The sequence below is a fragment of the Asterias amurensis genome, chromosome 9 (genome assembly GCF_032118995.1).
Source record: "Asterias amurensis chromosome 9, ASM3211899v1".
Taxonomy (NCBI): domain Eukaryota; kingdom Metazoa; phylum Echinodermata; class Asteroidea; order Forcipulatida; family Asteriidae; genus Asterias; species Asterias amurensis.
The window spans coordinates 14,027,595-14,048,166 of NC_092656.1; the positions used below are offsets into that span (position 1 = coordinate 14,027,595).

At 37.0% G+C, this 20,572-nt stretch overlaps 1 protein-coding gene across 1 annotated transcript; it reads right to left on the bottom strand.

Moving 5' to 3' along the window:
* Window positions 1–169: 169 nt before the first annotated feature.
* Window positions 170–19,526, bottom strand: LOC139941761 (uncharacterized). The gene is made up of 10 exons (XM_071938374.1): window positions 18,782–19,526; window positions 14,228–14,387; window positions 12,565–12,735; window positions 11,052–11,143; window positions 9,131–9,605; window positions 8,335–8,557; window positions 6,680–6,769; window positions 5,843–6,051; window positions 4,303–4,506; window positions 170–3,289 (listed from the first exon to the last, which is right to left on the bottom strand). Exons 1-10 carry the CDS (start codon window positions 19,093–19,095, stop codon window positions 2,996–2,998), a joined length of 2,232 nt encoding a protein of 743 aa, XP_071794475.1. The 5' UTR covers window positions 19,096–19,526; the 3' UTR covers window positions 170–2,995.
* Between the last annotated feature and the right edge of the window lie 1,046 nt (window positions 19,527–20,572).

The following is a 20,572-nucleotide window of genomic DNA, read 5'->3' on the forward strand; positions in this document are numbered from 1 at the left end:
ACTGATCGAGACACCTTTGCTTAACCTCTCAAAAATCTCAGTCGTCCCTCAAGGATCTTATGTAACCATAATCCCATGCACTGGGACACCATTATCCCCCATCCCATGGCACAACCTTCCTCCACATATTCTCCCTAAGTCTAAGATGAAATTGCAACTAATTATAAAACAACTACAAACAGATGTTTCATATTTCAGTAAAACGTTTTATTAAGAAAATACAAGTTGCTTCGTTTTAACACCGATGTAAAAAATAAACACTGTGTAACCAAAGAGCCAAAACCAAAAAACAGTTTTTCACTTGTGCATGATGTGCAGGGTACTACAGCACATTACAAGCCAGCTGATATACTTATACACCAATTTGTGACTGATATACTGAACCAAACATTTTATGCTAATTAGAGCAGATGGTCTGGACCCAATGGGAAACTTTAGACTATCTGCCAATCACCAAGAGAGGGCGCTCTTCACCAGGTAATATCAACAACTTAGGAATAGGAGAAGCATCAGTGACGGTCACTGACAGCAATTACCTTGTGTTTTGCGTGTTTTTGATTTTGTATTTAGATTTAGCCAAACTGTATTTGTTTTTCATAACACAATGCCAGCATAAACCAAACTGTTTTGGAACAGGACGTACTGGACACGAGTTCCCCCAAGGATAACAAGTGGTGTGCATGAGTTTTTAGGAGTGTTTCTTCTAGGGTAATTAGCAAAAATTCCAAAATGCTGACCTACCAAAAATTGAGAAGAAATCTGAAGTTTAGTTGTATGACAATGTATCTGATTTAATTTTCAGCAGGCTGAGAGACTTCTAAATATTTTTTGAGTATTTTTGAATTTTTAGCATTTACCATTGTTTGCTATAGGAGTTGTACACACTTACCTGGTAGGTCTGCTGCCCTCTAGTGGCAGAGCTTTCAAAAAGTCTCCCATTTCATTAAGCTTGAGCATAAACATAACAACCTGCTAAGCACAGAAAAATTGTGCCAAACAGAAACTGAGCAAAATATCTAAAACTTTGCATTGTTGCAACTGGTGCCACATTCATGAAATTTGCTAAGCAGCAATTTCTTCTAATCAGCTTTATGAAATTGGGTCCTCATAGGCTGAAACATGTTACCTTTATGAGCAAGAAAATTGCCTAACCGCATCATTCATATCACAATCAGCTTATAGTCTGCAAAATTACTTTAATATATTGTTTACAATAAACCTCAGAGACTGCTTCAATAAAGCTATTAATTTTACCATTAAGTTGCTTTAAAGCCATTGGACACTTTCGGAACAGAAACAAAATAAAAGTGTCCAATGGCTTTAAGTTAAAACGTGTTTTCTCAATTTAAACTAAAGTTAACAATTGAAGTTGAAGGCATACTGTATGATAGTACTTATATTAACTTAGTACCCACAAATATATTCATGATTTTATATCAACCACTTTAAGTATTACACAATTTCAAAGAATATAAAACTCATTTGAAGGATACTACTTTAGTGTTTAGACAGCCATTTTATCTACTCATAATATTATTTAAAAACCTCTCAATACAAAAAAATATAAGTTTTATGACTGTTGCATTTCAAAAGATACATCATGGAGGCAAGAGTGCATACAAGTAAAAATATAAATTCAAGTCAGAATTTGTTTCTGTTGCCTTTTATGCCAATATTATGGTCAGGAGTGGAATGTTTGTGCCTATTACAGAGTCTCTTTGTTACTTCTTTAATAACCTTTGAAAACTTACAATGTCACCGACTGATGCAGTGTAAACTGACATGGGGCATGGATGCCAACGCTACAGTTTTACAATTAGGTTTATTTCAAGCAGACGGTTTTACATTTAACTGTTCTAGAAACTTTTTTTTGTTTTACTTACTTACTGCTTGTTATGCCTCTGTATGCAAGTAGGGCATTTTAGGAAAAAGATATGTTTGACTATCAGATAAAATTAAAATTTATTGTATCAATACAATTTACTATGTTTTTTGTTCACCAATCATTATTAGGCTTACATAATTTAACTAGAAAACAACATTCTTATTGGGTACAGTGAGTACTTTTGTATTTAATTTTTTAAAAATTGCACTGTATAAAGTGAGTTGTTGTTTTAGAGAATGCAATTAAACCAGCTAGTGTCGTGCAAGTCCAGTTTCCATGGTTTGAGCTTATTTATACATTCTTGACAATTTTTTTGTGAGCTGTGAGAATAAACTTATTAAAAACTCGGTATGAGTATGCCCTGCACCAATTAATGGAAATACTTAATATTTATGCTAAGCACAACTTTATGGGCCATCCAGGCTGGTACCATTGATAGGTTTTCCAAACAAAAGCCTCAGTCCTTCACTGTACTTTAACCTAAACCCTCTAAACAAACAGTTAATATAATTATAATAATAAACAATAGAAAAAAATTATTTAATGCTGTTTAAAAACAAAAGTTGTCAGCTTTTCTACAGTGTAAGTGGATACATCTCATTTAAAAAAATTCCAACAATTGTCTGTGTTTACTAAATATACATTGTATCAAATGTTTAAGATATGCTGAAAAAACTTTTCCCCTGTTCTTTAAAGGCAGTGGACAATATTAGTTATTACTCAAAATAGTTGTTAGCATAAAAACTTACTTGGTAAGAAGCAATGGAGAGCTGTTGATGGTATACAAAATTGTGAGAAATGACTCCCTCTGAAGTAATATAGTTTTTGAGAAAGAGCTCATTTCTCACTACAGTATTTGAATCCGAAAAAGCCTTTTGTTAGGCATCTGAAGCACACAATTTTATGCAAAAAGGATGTTTTTTGTTCATTATTCTCTTGCAACTTTGATGACCAAATTGAGTTCAAATTTTCACAGGTTTGTTATTTTATGTATACAGTTGGGATACACCAAGTGAGAATACTGGTCTTTAACAATTACCAAAGGTGTCCACTGCCTTAAATAGTATTCAACTTGACAGCACAAGTCTGATACACCCAAGTACATGTAAATTATTGTGGGCAGGATGCCAAATCTGTGTCTTGCCCAACGACAGTAAAGTCTGTTACAAGGATAGCGGAGGGAACTCGTCTACTCTGCCCAGGCAGTTGTCCTCCGGCATAAACCCAAAACTTCCCTGGTTTCAGAACTAAGCGACCTTCATATACAGCCCTCACACGAGCTGGAATGGTGAGATAGTGGGTGATTTGGTTCTGGGGTCTGATTTGGATGCGAACAAATGCCCCTAATTGGTAGCGAGGAACAGGGAAGGTTGCACCTGGCCATCCGATGTAAACTTGGGTCACCTATAAGCAAAGATGATATCCGATACCAAGATTAATAAAAAATCCTCAAAGAGTACAAGTAGTTGTGCCATGAATTTGTGCAAATGAAATATATAATATATTGGACGAATAGATACATGGTTGGGGAGGGGGAAGGGACAGTCCGGCTCTTCCATGGCATAGTCCCCAAATTTTTTTTTTTTTTTATATAAAATCATTTCTTGGCAATTTAACAGCCATTTTCACATTTCAAAGTTTCAAAGGCATACAATGCAAAGATGTGAATACAACATGTTCTCATGCATCTTGACCTCTTTTTACACTTTCGTCTCATTGTTGTGGCATCAAAGAATCTTATCTCTGTACTTGCTTTTCGCAAAATTTAATTTTCAAGTTGGGCTGATTTGCCATGGAAGGACCAAGTAAGTAATCGGTATAGGCACACATATGTTAGTTCACAAAGGGCAGTGGATTTCTGAATATCAAAGTATTCCATTGAAGACGCGAAACTAGTTTGTAGTGTAATTGTTCTCCCTTTAAAATGTCATGGCATAAGAGGGCCAAGGAAATTTCTACTTGAACACTTTAAGGGGTAAAAGGGTTCCTCACAGTCAAACAGTTTTTCAAGATGGCAAAATTAATATTACATCCAAAGCAAATGCACCTTCCCTTTAAGCCTATGTTTGTTTATATTTCATCATTCACTTTATATATTCCTATTGTTGGAGCCGGTTTTTACAAAGTGGGCTAGTTCAACAGTGTACAATTTTTCACACTTTCTCCTAAGTTGAAATTTCTTCTTTTGTGATCCCTTTCACACTTTTAAACATCACATAGAGTGGCAAGTTTTACAGTTTTGTAACTTAAAAACAATTTTAAAAGAAAGCAGTGAATTTATCTCAACTACTATCAAAAGGCGAGTCACAATAATAAAAAAACATGGTGAAAATTAAAACTAATTTCTAGATGAATTTTATCTCTTGGGCACAGGTGTGCTGGGTTATGAAATAGCTTTGACAGAAATTACTCCTTACCTCATCTCCAACGTACTTGCCGACATTAGACAAAGTGACGCTGACGTGCATATCATCACATGGTTTCAGGACAGGGTTGGTGACAAAAATCCTTTGATAATCAAACTCTGTGAAGGACAAACCGTAACCAAACGGGTAGAATGGTGCCCCAGTAAAGAAGCGATATGTCCGATTGAACATGCTGTAGTTAGTCATCGCAGGCACCTACAAAAAGAAGTCAAGTAGTTATTTGAATGGGTGGAAAATTCATGATGTTCTTAAAGTAGAAGTAGAGAATTTACAATGGGAGCTACGACTTTGACTTGCTAGGTGAGAGTCTGGCCCTGGAGAAATTTCACTTTTGTGTTAAATACTGTAGTGACATCTTGATAATTAAGCATCATTTTCAGGGAAGACAGTTTTAAAGGCACTGGACGCTATTGGTAATAATTATCAAAGACCAGTCTTCTAACTTGGTGTAGGAGGGAGCCGTTTCTCACAGTGTTTATTTTGAGTGTCCACTGCCTTTAAAGAACGTTCGGTAATCACTCTTAAAGGTAATGCCGATAAAAATAAGAAGCAGAGCAGCTTTCAAAAGTATAAAGAATTTTGAGAATTGTTTTAGTTTGAAGTAATGTGGTTATTGACCCATTTCACCTGACATCATCATCAGAAAAATCTTGAATGCGTTAAACTGGTGGGCAATTTCACTGTGCGTTTTCATATATAACTCTATTCATAGAATATGCTGTGCGTTATATAGTGAAGTGCGCATTTTAGGTGGCACAGCGTTAATACACGTAAACCTAACTTAATAATAATAATAATAACATAACATTTATAAGGCGCGCAGTATCTGGAATAGATCCATTCAAAGGCGCCGGAAGCTAGTCAGCTGTCAAATTAAACAGATGAGACTTGAGGTTGTGTTTGAAAGTAGAAAGATCAGGTGTGGCCCTCAGTTCGTCTGGCAAGGAATTCCAGAGACGCGGTGCGCAGCTGGAAAAGGCGCGGTCTCCGTAACTTGCCAGACGAGTTTTGGGAACATATAGTATGTGTGATGATGCCCACCAACATGGTGAGTGTGGCACCAGTCGCCGTGTGTGACAAGCGTGCAAGAGGTCAATAGAATATTTCACAAGTTTTTATCCTCAAAAAATAAGGAATACATTATGTATTCCAATTTCAGATTATTCTTCCTGCGTGGACATATCTGGTCAAGATTTTTGTTTATATCACAAAAATGCTACCATCTTTTAACAAGCAATTTTCAAAGGTTAGTTTTAATGTGTATATAAGCTACATTTCTATCAGGTTAAACCAATCAAACAGTTCCGAAAAACAAAGACAAACTTTTCCTTTAAATCTTACCAGTGAAATAAACCTTCCGATACACAAACACAATTTTCACAATAAAACTTGGGCTTGTCAAGTGGACATCGTTAAAAAAGTTTGGTTTGTGCATCCTGCAGGCGATAAGTGTTTCCTTAAAGTAATATGATGAATTTAAGATTAAAGATGACTACTTCATATCCAAACCCCAAATCAGGATGAAACCTACATCATCCATAGATGCTGGCCAGGTATAGGGCAGCCTACCAGCAGGGTTTCCATCCACACCATTGGTGAAGAATCTAGCAAGTGCTTTCCCGGTAGCCTGGGCTGGTAACCAGCACTCCACTATAGCCTGGACACCAGGATGTTGGTCTGCCCATGAGATATCCAGCGGACCAGCATTGAAGAGGAGTAGAACCACTGGTCTGCCGGCAGCTGAATGCAAGAAATAAGCTCAATCAATCAATTCCTACTGTGTTGGGTAACATAATTCTTGTAAAAATGCATTATCTTAACAGATTTTAACAAAATCAAATTTCCATCTTGTTTTTATTAAAAGTTTCCTGATCATTTTAATGATGCCATACAATACAAACATTCAGTTACCCAAGTAAATTTTAGTTTCAGACAGGACAACTTAACTTATATTTATAATATGACAAGATCGACGTCTGAAATGCCAAGGTGCTCCAGAGTTGTTTTGAACGACTGCAACAATCGATCTTTCGACTTCTAGCGCGTCCAGTCGCTCCCAACTGTTTCAGACGTCAAACTTTTCATGTACTTAATTCAGATTTTGGCTCGGCGCCAGTCTGGCGTGCTTGTCTTAAATGGGTGTTACTTGGCATGTTTTCATGTTCTAAAAATGTGTGATACGGTTAGCAGTAACTTGAAAACAGTTATGTTTCACATAACCCAAGTTTCACACAGTCCAAAAACTTAGAATTTCTATTAAATAGAAAACTGATGAACAAATAACTTAATTGTTAATAGTTTATTCCATCCACAATGACACTGACATCAATAACTTAGACGGAAAATAAAACTTGAGTTTTGCACACACCATATTTTACAGCATCTTGTAGGAGTTGGAGTTGCTTCCCAGGTAGAGCTAAGCTGATACGATCACGAGACTCGGACTCAATAGATGTCCCTGGTGGAAAAATGCTGTACTAAATAAGTCACTCTAGTATCAGAGATTTCAAAAACATTAGATGTCCTCAGCTGACAGAGAATTCCATGGCTTCGGCTTTGGACTCGGCTCATGCTAGCTTAGCCGCTGGGCGGTTGTTTATGGCAATTATTGCGCATGCTATGAGTACGCACTCAGGGCTTCAGAGGACGGAGCCTGAAACCGAATCCAAAGCCGCATCCGTGGCCTATGCTCAATAAGATACACAAAAAAGGGCAATAACATTGTGACTTTGTGTATTATTATTTAACATTTCAGATACAAATTTCTTTATGTGTCTTTCAAGTGGCTGTTTGTACTTGTTAATCTTGATAATGTATCATCCTGTCAAGAATTCAATAGGGTGATAAAAGGGTAATGTCGACATAGAAAGATTAGGGTCTTGGCTAAGCAGAAATAGACAAGAGTCGAAGGCGAGGTCCATTATACCCCACAGCCAAGAATCATTTGAGGAAGACTATATATAGACCCTTTGGAGCTAAAGCAGCTTTTGAATAAAAATGTGATTTTGGATTTTAAATACCAAATAAATGAAAGTATTAGCTGTTGCAAACTGCTTTACCTGTACCAACCAAAAGGACCCATGGTATACAACTGTACATGCAAGAACAGTAGTTAGTGGCCTGACTTTTCGAACCTAGCAGATTCTTTCTAAAAGTCAACAAGAAAAAAAAAGACTCGCTAGGGTTTAACTGTCAGGCCACTAACTTGTTCTTTTTTTTTAAATAAAAATCAAATAACATCGGAGAAGAATTTAAAGATGATCCATTCAAACCATGAGCAACATGCTTTTTTGTCATGTAAAGAATCAGGTATTTTTTAAATTAATGAGTGTTCCATTTATAAATGCATCACCCCTCAGCCACACATGAGGTAAAGCAATGAAAAATGCGCAGTTGTGTAGTACGCATGGCGTGGGACATTGAGCAACCTTCTTTTGACCTGTAGGTCTACTCAAACACGACTTTGATTATGTGTGTCAGGTTTATTAAGTTGCTAGTTTTAAGGTGAATTGACCATGTTGACTATGCTTTTCAAATGGAGTGGAAAAATAGCAGATTCATTGATGAAATTAAATCTAAAAAATATGTAGTAAAGACTATTTCTTTCGGATTTGTTTGGGATCCCAAACTATAAGGAGCCTGTTATTAAAGGCACTGGAAACTATTGGTAATTACTCAAAATAATTATTAGCGTAAAACCTTACTTGGTAACAAGTAACAGAGAGCTTTTGAGAGTGTACAATATTGTGAGAAACAGCTCCCTCTGATGTGACATAGTTTTTGAGAAAGAAGTAATTTCTCACTAAAAAATATTTAATTTGAGACCTCAGAATTAGATTTTAAGGTCTCAAAATTAAGCATCTGAAAGACATGTATTCTCTCGCTACTTTTGACGACAAATTGAGCTCAAGTATGTATGCATATGTTGAGATACACCAAGTGGGAAAACTGGTCTTTGAAAATTACCACTAGTGTCCAGTGTCTTTAAGAGCAACATTCACGCTAGGTCTATAGTGTCCTCACCTGTTCCTAGACACACAACAACAAAGTCCACTCCCATAACTGCCTGAGCAATCGCTGTTTGGTTATACATCCCACAGGCAGGATTGTCACAGCCAGCAGCAAACTGGACCACTGATGCAATGCTCTGCAAACCTTCTCTAGGTGTAATAATGTATTCTAGTAAGGTCTCTGGGGGATAGTCTCCAAACAAGTCACGAGGGGAATCAGCAAGAGGACCAACAACCTGCAGGAATATGGATGGAGAATGCGGGTAGGAATTTCCCAAAAGCAGTTTGATAAAATGTTGTTCACTTGAGACCTATTGTTTTACATTGGTGGATCAGCCATGAACCTCGACCCGTGACTTGCTTAACATTATTTTATTTCAGTCTCACGGCAAATGCATGTCATGAGGAACTAGTGCTTTAATATATAAGATCTGATTAAATGGATACCTCTACAGTGTCACTATTATTTTGAATCTATTTCTCAAATTTTAGATGTGGAAACCACTTTTGATTGACACTGTTATTTGTATGATGACACTGTGGGAAATGAACAAGCCTTGAATATCATCTTCAAGGCAATTTGCATTTGGTAAAGGGCACATCCATTGAAAAAACTTAATGTGTCAAGGGCACCAAGGCCAAACCGGGACAGAAGAGGCCATGTCCTCGGTAGCTTCTGTGTAATTCCAGGTCACGTTTGTTTTGCATCTTGCTCTCCAATGTGTTCAGGTGTTTGGTAAAAATGAACGTTTCCATTGATCTCTTTTGACTTAAATTACTTTTTTTTTTGCTCAAAAATTAAAACTCACAGCTAGCTTTTGGATTTTCCCAACTGGTAGAATATTATTTGTATGCTTAAGCAAGACAAACGTCTTCAACGCAGCTGTGACAGCCAGGTTCTGATGCGCTTTGCTTTCTACCACATCCTCGGCTCGTAGTGATGTGTACGGATTCAACTTGGGCGGGTCAAACTCTCCAAGCCTCATCCTGGTATAGAAGAGAGGACGGACCAACACTAAGAGTTCCTCCATGGTTAGGAGACCTAACTGAACAGCTTCAGTGAGATGAGAGTAAGCGGTGTCCTCTGCACCACTAAGCTCCAGATTACAACCTGCTCTGACAGCTGCTACGGCAGAGTCTAGGGGACCTGTGGTGTAGTTATGCCGAGTATACATGAACTCAAGAGCAGTCAGGTCACTAGACACATATCCCTTGAAGCCCCATTGAGTGCGGAGGATATCAGTCAGGTACTTCTTACTTGCACAGGCTGGAACACCATTGATACTAACAAACAAAAACAAATCATAGATAAGAACAAAGTAAAAGGTTCCTATAGGCACTGTTTTCATATGGGGGATGTTCTTTTAATATGACAATTGGCAATTAAAATCATCTTAATTGGACTGAACGCCCTGCTTTTTAACTATTACCATGACGTAACAGTTGACTTATAGGTTGAAATCAGTTAACATAACAGTTGACTGTTAGACATGAGGTCCAAATAAAAAATGGTCAGTACAACATAACAGTTGACTGTTAGCTGAGGTCAGTACAACTTAACAGTTAACTGCTAGATTGAGGTCAATACATGGTCAGTACAAAATAACAGTTGACTGTTAGATTGAGGTCAATACAACAAAACAGTGGACTTTTAGATTGAGGTCAGTACGAGGTCAGTACATGGTCAGTACAACATAACAGTTTACTGTTAGTTGAGGTCAGTTCATGGTCAGTGCAACATAACAGTTGACTGTTAGATTGAAGTCATGGTCAATACAACATAACAGTTGAATTATAGGTTGAAATCAGTATAAAATAACAGTTGACTGCTAGATTGAGGTCAGTTCATGGTCAGTACAACATAACAGTTGACTGTTAGCTGAGGTCAGTACAACATAACAGTTGACTGTTAGATTGAGGTCAATACAACAAAACAGTGGTCTTTAGATTGAGGTCAGTACATGGTCAGAACAAGATAACAGTTGACCGTTAGATTGCGGTCAGTACATGGTCAGTACAACATAACAATTTACTGTTAGATTGAGGTCAGTTCATGGTCAGTACAACATAAAAGTTGACTGTTAGACATGTTAGATTGAGGTCAGTACATGGTCAACACAACATACCAGTTGACTGTTAGATTAAGGTCAGTACAAATTAGTCAATACAATAACAGTTTACTGTCAGTTTGAGGTTAATACAACATAACATTTGACTGTTAGATTGAGGTCAGTACATGGTTAGTACAACATACCAGTTGACCATTAGATTGCGGTCAGTACATGGTCAGTACAACATAACAATTTACTGTTAGATTGAGGTCAGTTCATGGTCAGTACAACATAAAAGTTGACTGTTAGATTGAGGTCAGTACATGGTCAGTACAACATACCAGTTGACTGTTAGATTAAGGTCAGTACAAATTAGTCAATACAACATAACAGTTTACTGTTAGTTTGAGGTTAATACAACATAACATTTGACTGTTAGTTTGAGGTCAGTACTGGGTCAGTACAACATAACAGTTGACTGTTAGATTGAGGTCAATACAACATACTACAGTTGACTGTTAGATTGAGGTCAGTACATGGTCAATACAGAACAGCAGTTGACCGTTAGATTGAGGTCAGTACATGGTCAATACAGAACAACAGTTGACCGTTAGATTGAGGTCAGTACATGGTCAATACAACATAACAGTTAACTGTTACTATGTTACAATGTTCCAACCTGTTGTAGCTACAGACGAGATTGTAGGTTCCTGCTTTCACACACTCCTGGAACATTGGAAGGTATGTCATCCACATATCCATATCAGTAACCTTATTGGGGATGAGAAAAAGATATAAGAATTTTTTCTAATTATTAAGTAAAGTCTTCTTTTTTAACTCTGAACACTTGTTTTATAGCTTTTAAATTGTTCTGAGTACCATTGGTTATGAGAACGGTTGCTAGCTGAACGATGCAGTTTCAAAGAAAGAGGCGGTTCAAAATAAACTGAAATAAATAACCACATGACGTACGTACAAACAATTCGATGTTAGTTTTGAATAATAACAACAGCTTAGTGCAATTCAAATGCACTGTATGAGGACTCAAGACTGTGTTGGTGCAGTCACAGTCTATATGAGCCAATATTTGGGACAATGCCATAGTCCCACCTTGGCTTTGGATTATTTAATGCTTCAAAGGCTTTAGATGTTACTTAAATCCTGTGTAAGAAGAACACAGTTTATATCAGTGCTGGAATTTGACATTAGACCGAGACCCAATGCCACTGGTTTCAGCATCAGGCCAGTTAGCCTGAGCATGTAACGTGACACTTCGCGGCTCGTGAATAACGCCAGAGACCTGCAGCCAAAACCGGCGTGTAGATTCACTTTTGACCTCAGTCAATTCACATAGAGATACGCAGTCAAATTCTACTGCGGACGTGACAGCAGTGTACTGTTTGGGCAGCAAACTCTTGTCACTGCACGTTTATCAAAATGATCATTGCATCCAATGGAATCACTGGATCTAGCAACAGGGACCTGACTTTATCCTTGCAGATAAAGACAGGGGCCCAGTCTACAGGCCAGTAAACTCATGACTGGACAAGTCAGACGGTCTTGTGTTTGTGTTTAAAGACACTGGACACTATTAGTAATTGTCAAAGACCAGCCTTCTCACTTGGTCGTCGGAGTTGCGAGATAACTAGGCCTATGAAAGAAAAAACACCCTTGTCACACGAAGTTGTGTGCTTTCAGATGCTTAATTTCGAGACCTCAAATTCTAAACTTGAGGTCTCGAAATCAAATTCGTGGAAAATAACTTCTTTCTCAAAAACTATGTAAACTATGTTTTATACTATCAACCTCTCCCCATTACTCGTAACCAAGTGAGGTTTTATGCTGATAATTATTTTGAGTAATTACCAAAAGTGTCCACTGCCTTTTAATTGACTTTCAGTCTGATAAACATAATTCTGTTGATTTTAAAGATAGCTACTTGCACATATATGAGATAAATCTTCTGATGAGTGCTTTTTCAAGTAAGATATTTTAGTTGTTAAACTGTACAGTAGACATTTTGTTTTCTTCTCATCTCAATTCAGGTCTTGTGTAAAAACAAATTCTGGTCCAGTAAAGTCTTTTAGCTACTAGCCAAGTGGTCTTGTGCATTTCTTTCCACAAATTCAAGCCCTGTAATATTTATGCACAATTAATTCACAGTCATCAAATCCTACGTTATTAAGACTTACTTGTGAATCAAATGAGTACCTTGGTGATGGAATATTTTCTGGTCCATCGTAAGCAAAAATGTGTTTACATCCAGAGCTTGTACGAATGTAACGAGGGTGAGGTCCATGCAAGCCTGTTACGTAAGCCCTGGCTAACACTCCTGTCATGAATGGATCTTCACCATAAGTTTCCTAGAAAGTGGGAAAATATAGGCTAGTATTAATAGGAAATTCAGCCAAAAATTACACAGGAAACAATTATTTATGTTAGGCCACATAAAAAAAAAAAATTGTTGATCATCCCAGCCCGATCGTTCAAAACCCCTCACCCCATTCTTTTTTTCTTTTCTTTTTTCATGTCTGGATATCTCTTTATATTTTAACTGCCCAGATTTTTCAGCTGAAATTTTTTTCAAAATGTACAGGTTTGAAAAGATGTTTAAAGAAGGGTTTTATTTATGTTGGCACAGCTAGAACAATTCTTAAAATATTTACTTGGGCTACACTGTGCTTAGTTGTTTGAAAAAGTTTACACAAAATGTCATCTAGGAGTTAAATTTGTTTGACAAAACTATTGAAAACATCAAAAACACACAAACACTCTGTTTTATAGTGATTGTGATGATTTCTTTATTCTTGATTTCATTTTTGGCATGTCAACAAAACTTTTTTTTTTATTTAAAAAAATCCCTCCCTCCCCCATCCGCAAAGAAAAAGGCTGATCAACAATTTGTTTTTTTATGTGGCCTAATAGACGATTATGATATTTTGTTTTGACCCTTAAACCGATGTGTATAATTGTGTGTATACTTCAGTACTTTCCAGAGTCTCGTGATAAAAATCCTCAGGCAAATCATTCAGTTTCACCCAACAACCTTTGCCATGCTAGAGCAGCCATCGATTTCACAAAACTCTTCCTAACTTAAGACTAATCTTAGGACTTCGTACGAGTCCCAAACCTGGGCTGTAGCATGCAGACCTTAAAACTAATCCTAAGTTAGGAAGCCTAAGTTAGGACGAGTTACTCATCCTAACTCAAGATAAGACGAGTCCTAACTCTTTGTGAAATCGTCGGCAGATGTCTTACCACCATCAAGCTAGCCGGGTAGCTGGAAGCAGTTCAAATCCCAAGCATTAAAGCAGTGGGTAACGCAACAATTTATTTGTGTAAGGATAAAAACAAATATTCCTTATGCCCAATGCAAAAATAAATTAGCTTCTATTAAAACATGCTTTTTCTTTTACTATCTCAATGCAACAGAAGGCTTGGAAGAAAGCAAAAAACATGATGATTTAGTTTTGCCATGGCTCAAGCCAGTCTGTTTTATCCCAAACTGCTTTGATGGGCTAATGAGGTTGTACAACTTCTCATTCAGGAGGAGCCTCAAGACCGTGCAGCCCAAGTGAAACAAGAGGGCGGGGGGGGGGGGGGGGGGGTACCTAAGTGCCGGCTAATTTAAAATCAAAATAGAGCACAGTAATTATAAATGAATCAAGCGTAGATTTTTTACAGCCCGGGGTCCATGGACCCGCTTAAGTCCATTTTCAGCGCCTTTGGTTGATGTAACTGTGTTGCTTGTGGGTAATTACAACATATTGTGCTTATTGTAATGAATTACAGCATTGAAATAAATGTTACTAAATTGAAGAGTGAACGGAACAAAAAATGACGAAAGTGTTGTACCTGGTTTCTGCCCCACAGGGCATGCCTCATAATATTTATCACTGGGCTGAAACAACTAAGTCCGCTATGATCCTTGTAAATACCATGACTCGTCCAATTATTATGTTTGGCACGGACCTCTTCACTCGTAGCTGTGGCAACCTCCGTCAGCAGGTCAGTACTGAGTGAAAATGAAATAAACACATTTAAGAGTCAGTTCAGGTAAATAGTTGACATAGTTGCTCACGGTCAAAAAATGATTTTTTTTTTATACTATGTGGGTGGAAGGGCCTTGGGGTGCAAGTAAACAAAATTGCATTTTCAATTCTATATATAGCCCGTTGCCATGGTTACGGCTCATTTTAATTTTTTGCCATTTTAGGTCGATTTGGGGGTCTGAAAAACTGGTTTTTAGCTCATATTTACAACTCCACCCCACCAAAATGCAATATAAATTAAAAAAACCTTTTATATCACTACAAAGTATCATCCTTGGCCTTCCTTGAGAAAAAAAAATTATTGCTTTAAATATCACCCTTGTGCTATTTTTGCATCATGCATTACAGTATGTTTTTAGAACTTGCAAAATCGACATTTTTACCCTATTTTTGGACCCCAAAATGTCAACTTGCCAGGGGTCTCAGAAAATGTTCCTTTCGTCTGTGATTAGGGCCAACATTGGTCTTTCCATATCTGGTGTCAAAAACTTGGGCAATTGTATCCTGTTGGGCCAGTACTGCCTCAAAACTAGACTTTTTTCCCAAAAACATGAAAAATGCCTTTTTAAGGGTCTTTTCACATAATATCGAAATACGTGTCCATGGTAAAAGAAAAGGAATATTTTTCCTATACTTTGTGGATGGTAGGTACTTGGGGTGCAAATAAACAACATTTACATTTCAAATCATAATATAACACGTTGCCATGGTAACAGTTCATTTGTGTTTAGGCCACTTTGGGCCGATATTGGGGGAATGAAAAACTGTTTTTTTAAGTTAATATTTACAACTCCTCCCCACCAAAAAACAAAATTATTTCATAAAACCTTTTACATCACTACAAATTATCATCCTTGGCTTTACTTGAGACAAAACAATATTGCTATAAATTTCCCCCTTGTGCTATTTTAAGAACGTGCATTACAGTATGTTTTTAGAACTTGCAAAATCAACATTTTCACCATATTTTTTGCCCTCAAAATTCCATTTTTTCAGGGGTCTCAGAATATTTTCCTTTCGGTTTTGATCAGGGCCATAATTTGTCTTTTTGTTTCTGGTAAGAAAAACTTGGGCAATTGTATCCTGATGTAACAGAACTGTCTCAAAAATAGACCCTTTTCCCCGAAAACTAGAGAAATGCATTTTGAAATATTTGCTTCATTTTGAATTTATAACATGAAGAAGTTAGCTATAATTCCATCAATCTGGCAGCTTTTTATAAGCGCTTTGTAAGTTTAGTGCATTACCAAACATTGATCAGGACTTGTTGATGACCTAAATCTTATAATTTGCCCCACCCCGGCCCTGGCCCAATCATATTTCTTGACATTGCATAAAATAAAATAACAGTTTTGTGAACAGCGCCTCTTTTTTGAAAGTCACATTTTTTAATTCCCCTTGCACATCAAGAAAGTTTGTACTGTCTTTAATGTTTTATTGGTTCTCGGAATATTTCCCTTTTTGTTTTGATGGGCTATCATTATGGTTTGCATGTCTACTGGGGAGAAACACTTTGGTTTATTGTATCCTGTTGTGACACTTCTGCCTCAAAAATGGTAATTTTTCCAAAAACAATAAAAATGCATTTTGAAGTTATCCCTTAGTTTGAATTGATAAAAAACAAAAACGAGCATGCTTGTTAAAAGAATATGGCACTGTTTCCATGCTCTTTAAGCCACTGAGTTCTTGTTTTGTCATAACTACTTTACCTAGTTGTACAGGTATGATTCACATTGCAAGAAGAGAAGTAGTGCGATGAGCAATCTTTACTGTTCTTGTCTTTACATGGCCTTATAACAGTCTTCTTGGTCCCCTGCCCGCTACCAAACTAAACATTTTCATCCAAATCAGAACAAAGAGGCTCTGAAAAGTGAGCAAGTACTGTATCCTAAGTATCTAAACATTTAGCCGCTGTACCGCCCAGCCGCATTATAGCGATACACTGTATGCGGTACGAGGAAACCTCGCTAGCTTGTGTTTGTAGAAAAAAAGGAACATCAAAAGAAAACTCGATAGTCATTAGTAGGTCTACGCATTTGTTAATATATCTAGTTGTTATAGATCGTTATTAATTCTCCCTTCACAGTTGACTTGTCGAAGCTAATGATGATGAAATAATTTAGCTCTTACGAAAAATAAAACGCTCATTAGTAAACAGGAAACTGTTCATCATTTATGATATTGTCAAAAATTAACGCCTTCGCATTTAATCAGTATGAGCATTGAGCCAGAAAAAAGCCTTGAAAAGCTATTGTGTTCATTTTATCCGTGCACAAAAATATTCGCCATAAAAATTACCGTAGCCGTTTAACGAGAGGCATTTATTGTTCCCATGAGAACTTTTATACAAATATTACCGAAAGGGTAAAAAATTGTGCATACACATTAACCATGGCTATCTTTTAAAGTTTGAACTATGATTCCAGTAATTTACTGCAAGACTCTTGAGAAATTCTGAGACCCCTGGCAAGTTGACATTTTGGGGTCCAAAAATAGGGTAAAAATGTTGATTTTGCAAGTTCTAAAAACATACTGTAATGCATAATGCAAAAATAGCACAAGGGTGTTATTTAAAGCAATAATTTTTTATCTCAAGGAAGGCCAAGGATGATACTTAGTAGTGATATAAAAGGTTTTTTGAACTAATGTTGCATTTTGGTTGGGTGGAGTTGTAAATATGAGCTAAAAACCAGTTTTTCAGACCACAAAATTGGCCTAAAATGGCCAAAAAACAAAATGAGCCGTAACCATGGCAACGGGCTATATATAGAATTGAAAATGCAATTTTGTTTACTTGCACCCCAAGGCCCTTCCACCAACAAAGTATAAAAAAAAATCATTTTTTGACCGTGAGCAAGTATGTCAACTATTTACCTGAACTGACTCTTAAAGGAACACGTTGCCTTGGATCGGTCGAGTTGGTCTTTGAAAAGCGTTTGTAACCGTTTTTTATAAAATGCATATGGGTAGAAGATGTTGTAAAAGTAGAATACAATGATCCACACAAACATGCCTCGAAATTGCGTGGTTTTCCTTTTACCTCGTCGACTAACACGTCGGCCATTTATGGGGGTCAAAATTTTGACTCCCATAAATGGCCGACCATGTTAGTTCGCACAGTAGAAGGAAAACCACGCAATTTCGAGGCAAACTTGTGTGGATCATTGTATTCTACTTTTATAACATCTTTCCGACCATATGCATTTTATAAAAAACGGTTACAAACGCTTTTGTTTTGACCAACTCGTCCGATCCAAGGCAACGTGTTCCTTTAACTGTTGATAACCTCTCCAACCAAGTAGTTAAATACCAGACACCTTGAAAATGGGAATGTGGAATTAGTTGATACACAATCAAGCAAAATACATGGTTTAAAAGTATAGGGGGGAAAAAATATCATTCACAACACGAATACAAATAGTTAAATACTACTACCTATTAATGAATTACAAGGTTGTCATAGCAATTTATGGTGAAGGAAGGGACTTGGATTCATGTGTTTCAATCTGAATCTGTATTTGGTAGCCTGATGGGTTTTGTGCCATTCAAGCATGCCTGGCCTTATGCTTACAAATTTTGCATTTTTTCTTATACAGTGGTCGCAAATTTGGTCTCATTAGAAAAACGTTCGGGAAAATACTGTGGCACATCTTTTGTACAATGATTCATTTAATCCTCCAGTCTACATTCGTTGTTATAGGACTCAGGAAGAGGGACAATTGCAACCATTGCAAAATATCAAAGTTCAGACTATCATGCCTCAATCATTGTGACTAACGTACAGTAACACTTTGTGGAATTATCAACCTATAGTCTCTAGCTACTGGGCAACCTCCGTAGTCTAGTTGGTAAGACACTGCTCTAGAATTGCAAGGGTCGTGGGTTCGAATCCCACCCAAGTAATATGACATTTTTTCACAGGACTCGGGAAAGTACTAAGTATACAGTTCTTACACACATCGGTGTATGGGTAAAAAACCCAAACAATATTCTTTAACCCGATGCAAATTTAACATCTCTTATATCGTTAAAACATAGGATTCAAACTGCCTCTAGCTACTTATTTCCTCCAATTGACATAGGCTTAAATGAAATTGATTGAAGCCGAAGGTCTGCACTTGGATGGATGTTAAAAACAAAAAAATTATGTTTTGCATCATATTCATAAAGAGAAAGATTACTAAAAAAAATTGTTCCAACTCCAATGAACATTTTTATCTCTCAACTCATGAAAATACTCTCACCAGTGACCTTGTTTTGCATAGATACTCAGATAGAGTCCTTGTTCTATGACTTAAGTTAGTATTACACCCTAAAAAAGAAAAGACCTAACCCAACAGTAACACTATTTTTATACCTAAACGATGCAGCAAGTCCCAGAGCTTGTGGATACGCCGTCGCATTACCAGCTTCACTATCTCCCCTTAAACACTCTGTGTTCCACATATACGGGCCGATACCTAGCCGAGGGATAGCTGGAGCGGGGCCATTCTGCCGAATACCCGCTCTGGCCATCTGCTGTGAGACCTCATCAAGGTATAACCTTGGGATCAAATCATCCAGACGCTTCTCCCATGAAAGGGTTATATCTTGAAAGGGAAAAGCAGCGGTGACCTGTTTGAGTCCATAAAGTTCAAATACGAAAAGAGACAGACAAATAATGTTTGCCATAATCGCAGAAAATGGTCACAAAACGAGCATAAAACTACTGTAGAAGTTAGTAGACAGATGACTGATGAGATAGTGGACACACAGTACACATGTTCCGGACACATCACAGTACACAGGTTCACGTTGACACCATGTAGAGCTACAACACACTACACACTCAACTGCAGAGATACGAAAAATGAAACACCGCTTGCATTTGCGTCAACGAGGGTTGTTGGACCTTGACAAAGTGAAAAATCATATCAGTTCGGCACCAAATAGTTCAGTCAGTACAATAAACAATGGCCAAGGTCTTGTCAACCGTGACCGAAAGTTACACACCGTCTAAAGTGCAGCAGACCACCTTCAGACGGTGTGCTCCATCAACTCATCAGCTTGGAAATCGCCTTTTTCCGTAGTTTTTTACTTTGTGAAATAATGCGTTACACTTATTGAGGGCGCCCTTCACAATAAACAAGTTCTTTCGGTACCATAGAGTTAGGCCGTGTCCGAAACGACGACTTCGGCTATGGCGTGTCAAACGTTGCATTATTCGATAATGTACAATATATGTGCGATGTTTCTCATATATATGCGATAATTGTCACATATGTGCGATATTCATTTGATGTATGCAATAAATGTAATATATATGCAATAAATGTAATATATATGCAATAAATTGTAATATATGTGCGATAAATTGTAATATATGTGCGATAAATTGTAATATATGTGCGATAAATTTTAATATATGTTTGATAATTTGCAATATATATGCGATAATTTTTAATATATGTTTGATAATTTTGTAGTATATTATATGCGATCATTTGTATGCGATGTTTTGTGACGGTATACATATGCGATAATTTAATATACATGTGCGATGTTCGTTCTTATATATGTGCGAAAACGGAATTGTGGGATATAGTATGACTCCCTGTCCACTTGATCCCCGTATCCGTAATGTTTTAGATCGGGCCAGACTATACTCTGGACGGTATAGTATGGTTCCTATGGTTCAATGAGATTGGCGTAGGGTTTATAGTGATGGTCAGGGTACGAGACTCGAGCAGCGTATTTCCGAAATAGCCAGCCAGCCGCGTATTCGGATAATAGAACACATACAGTACAGGGAGGTGACAAAATGTTGCATTTTGCTCAAATCTGAAGGTGAAGATCTGTTTTACTCGAACGAATTCTGCAATATTAGCATAATTTAGATATATTAATTGATAATATGTCAATTTCATAGCTTCACATGATTAAAAAAATAATTTATAAAAAGTGAAAAACATTAACAAAACGTCAAAAAATGACCCGCAAACAAAAAGGCAAAAATTTTTATTTTGTATTTTTTGCATTTTTTAATATGTCAAAAAACATCACTGTGAAATGCAAAACCATAACTATAAATGTGGTGCTTAATATTCCAAAAAATTTGAAAAATGATTTTGCAAACAAGATACAGTTGAATTTTTATAGCACAAGAACT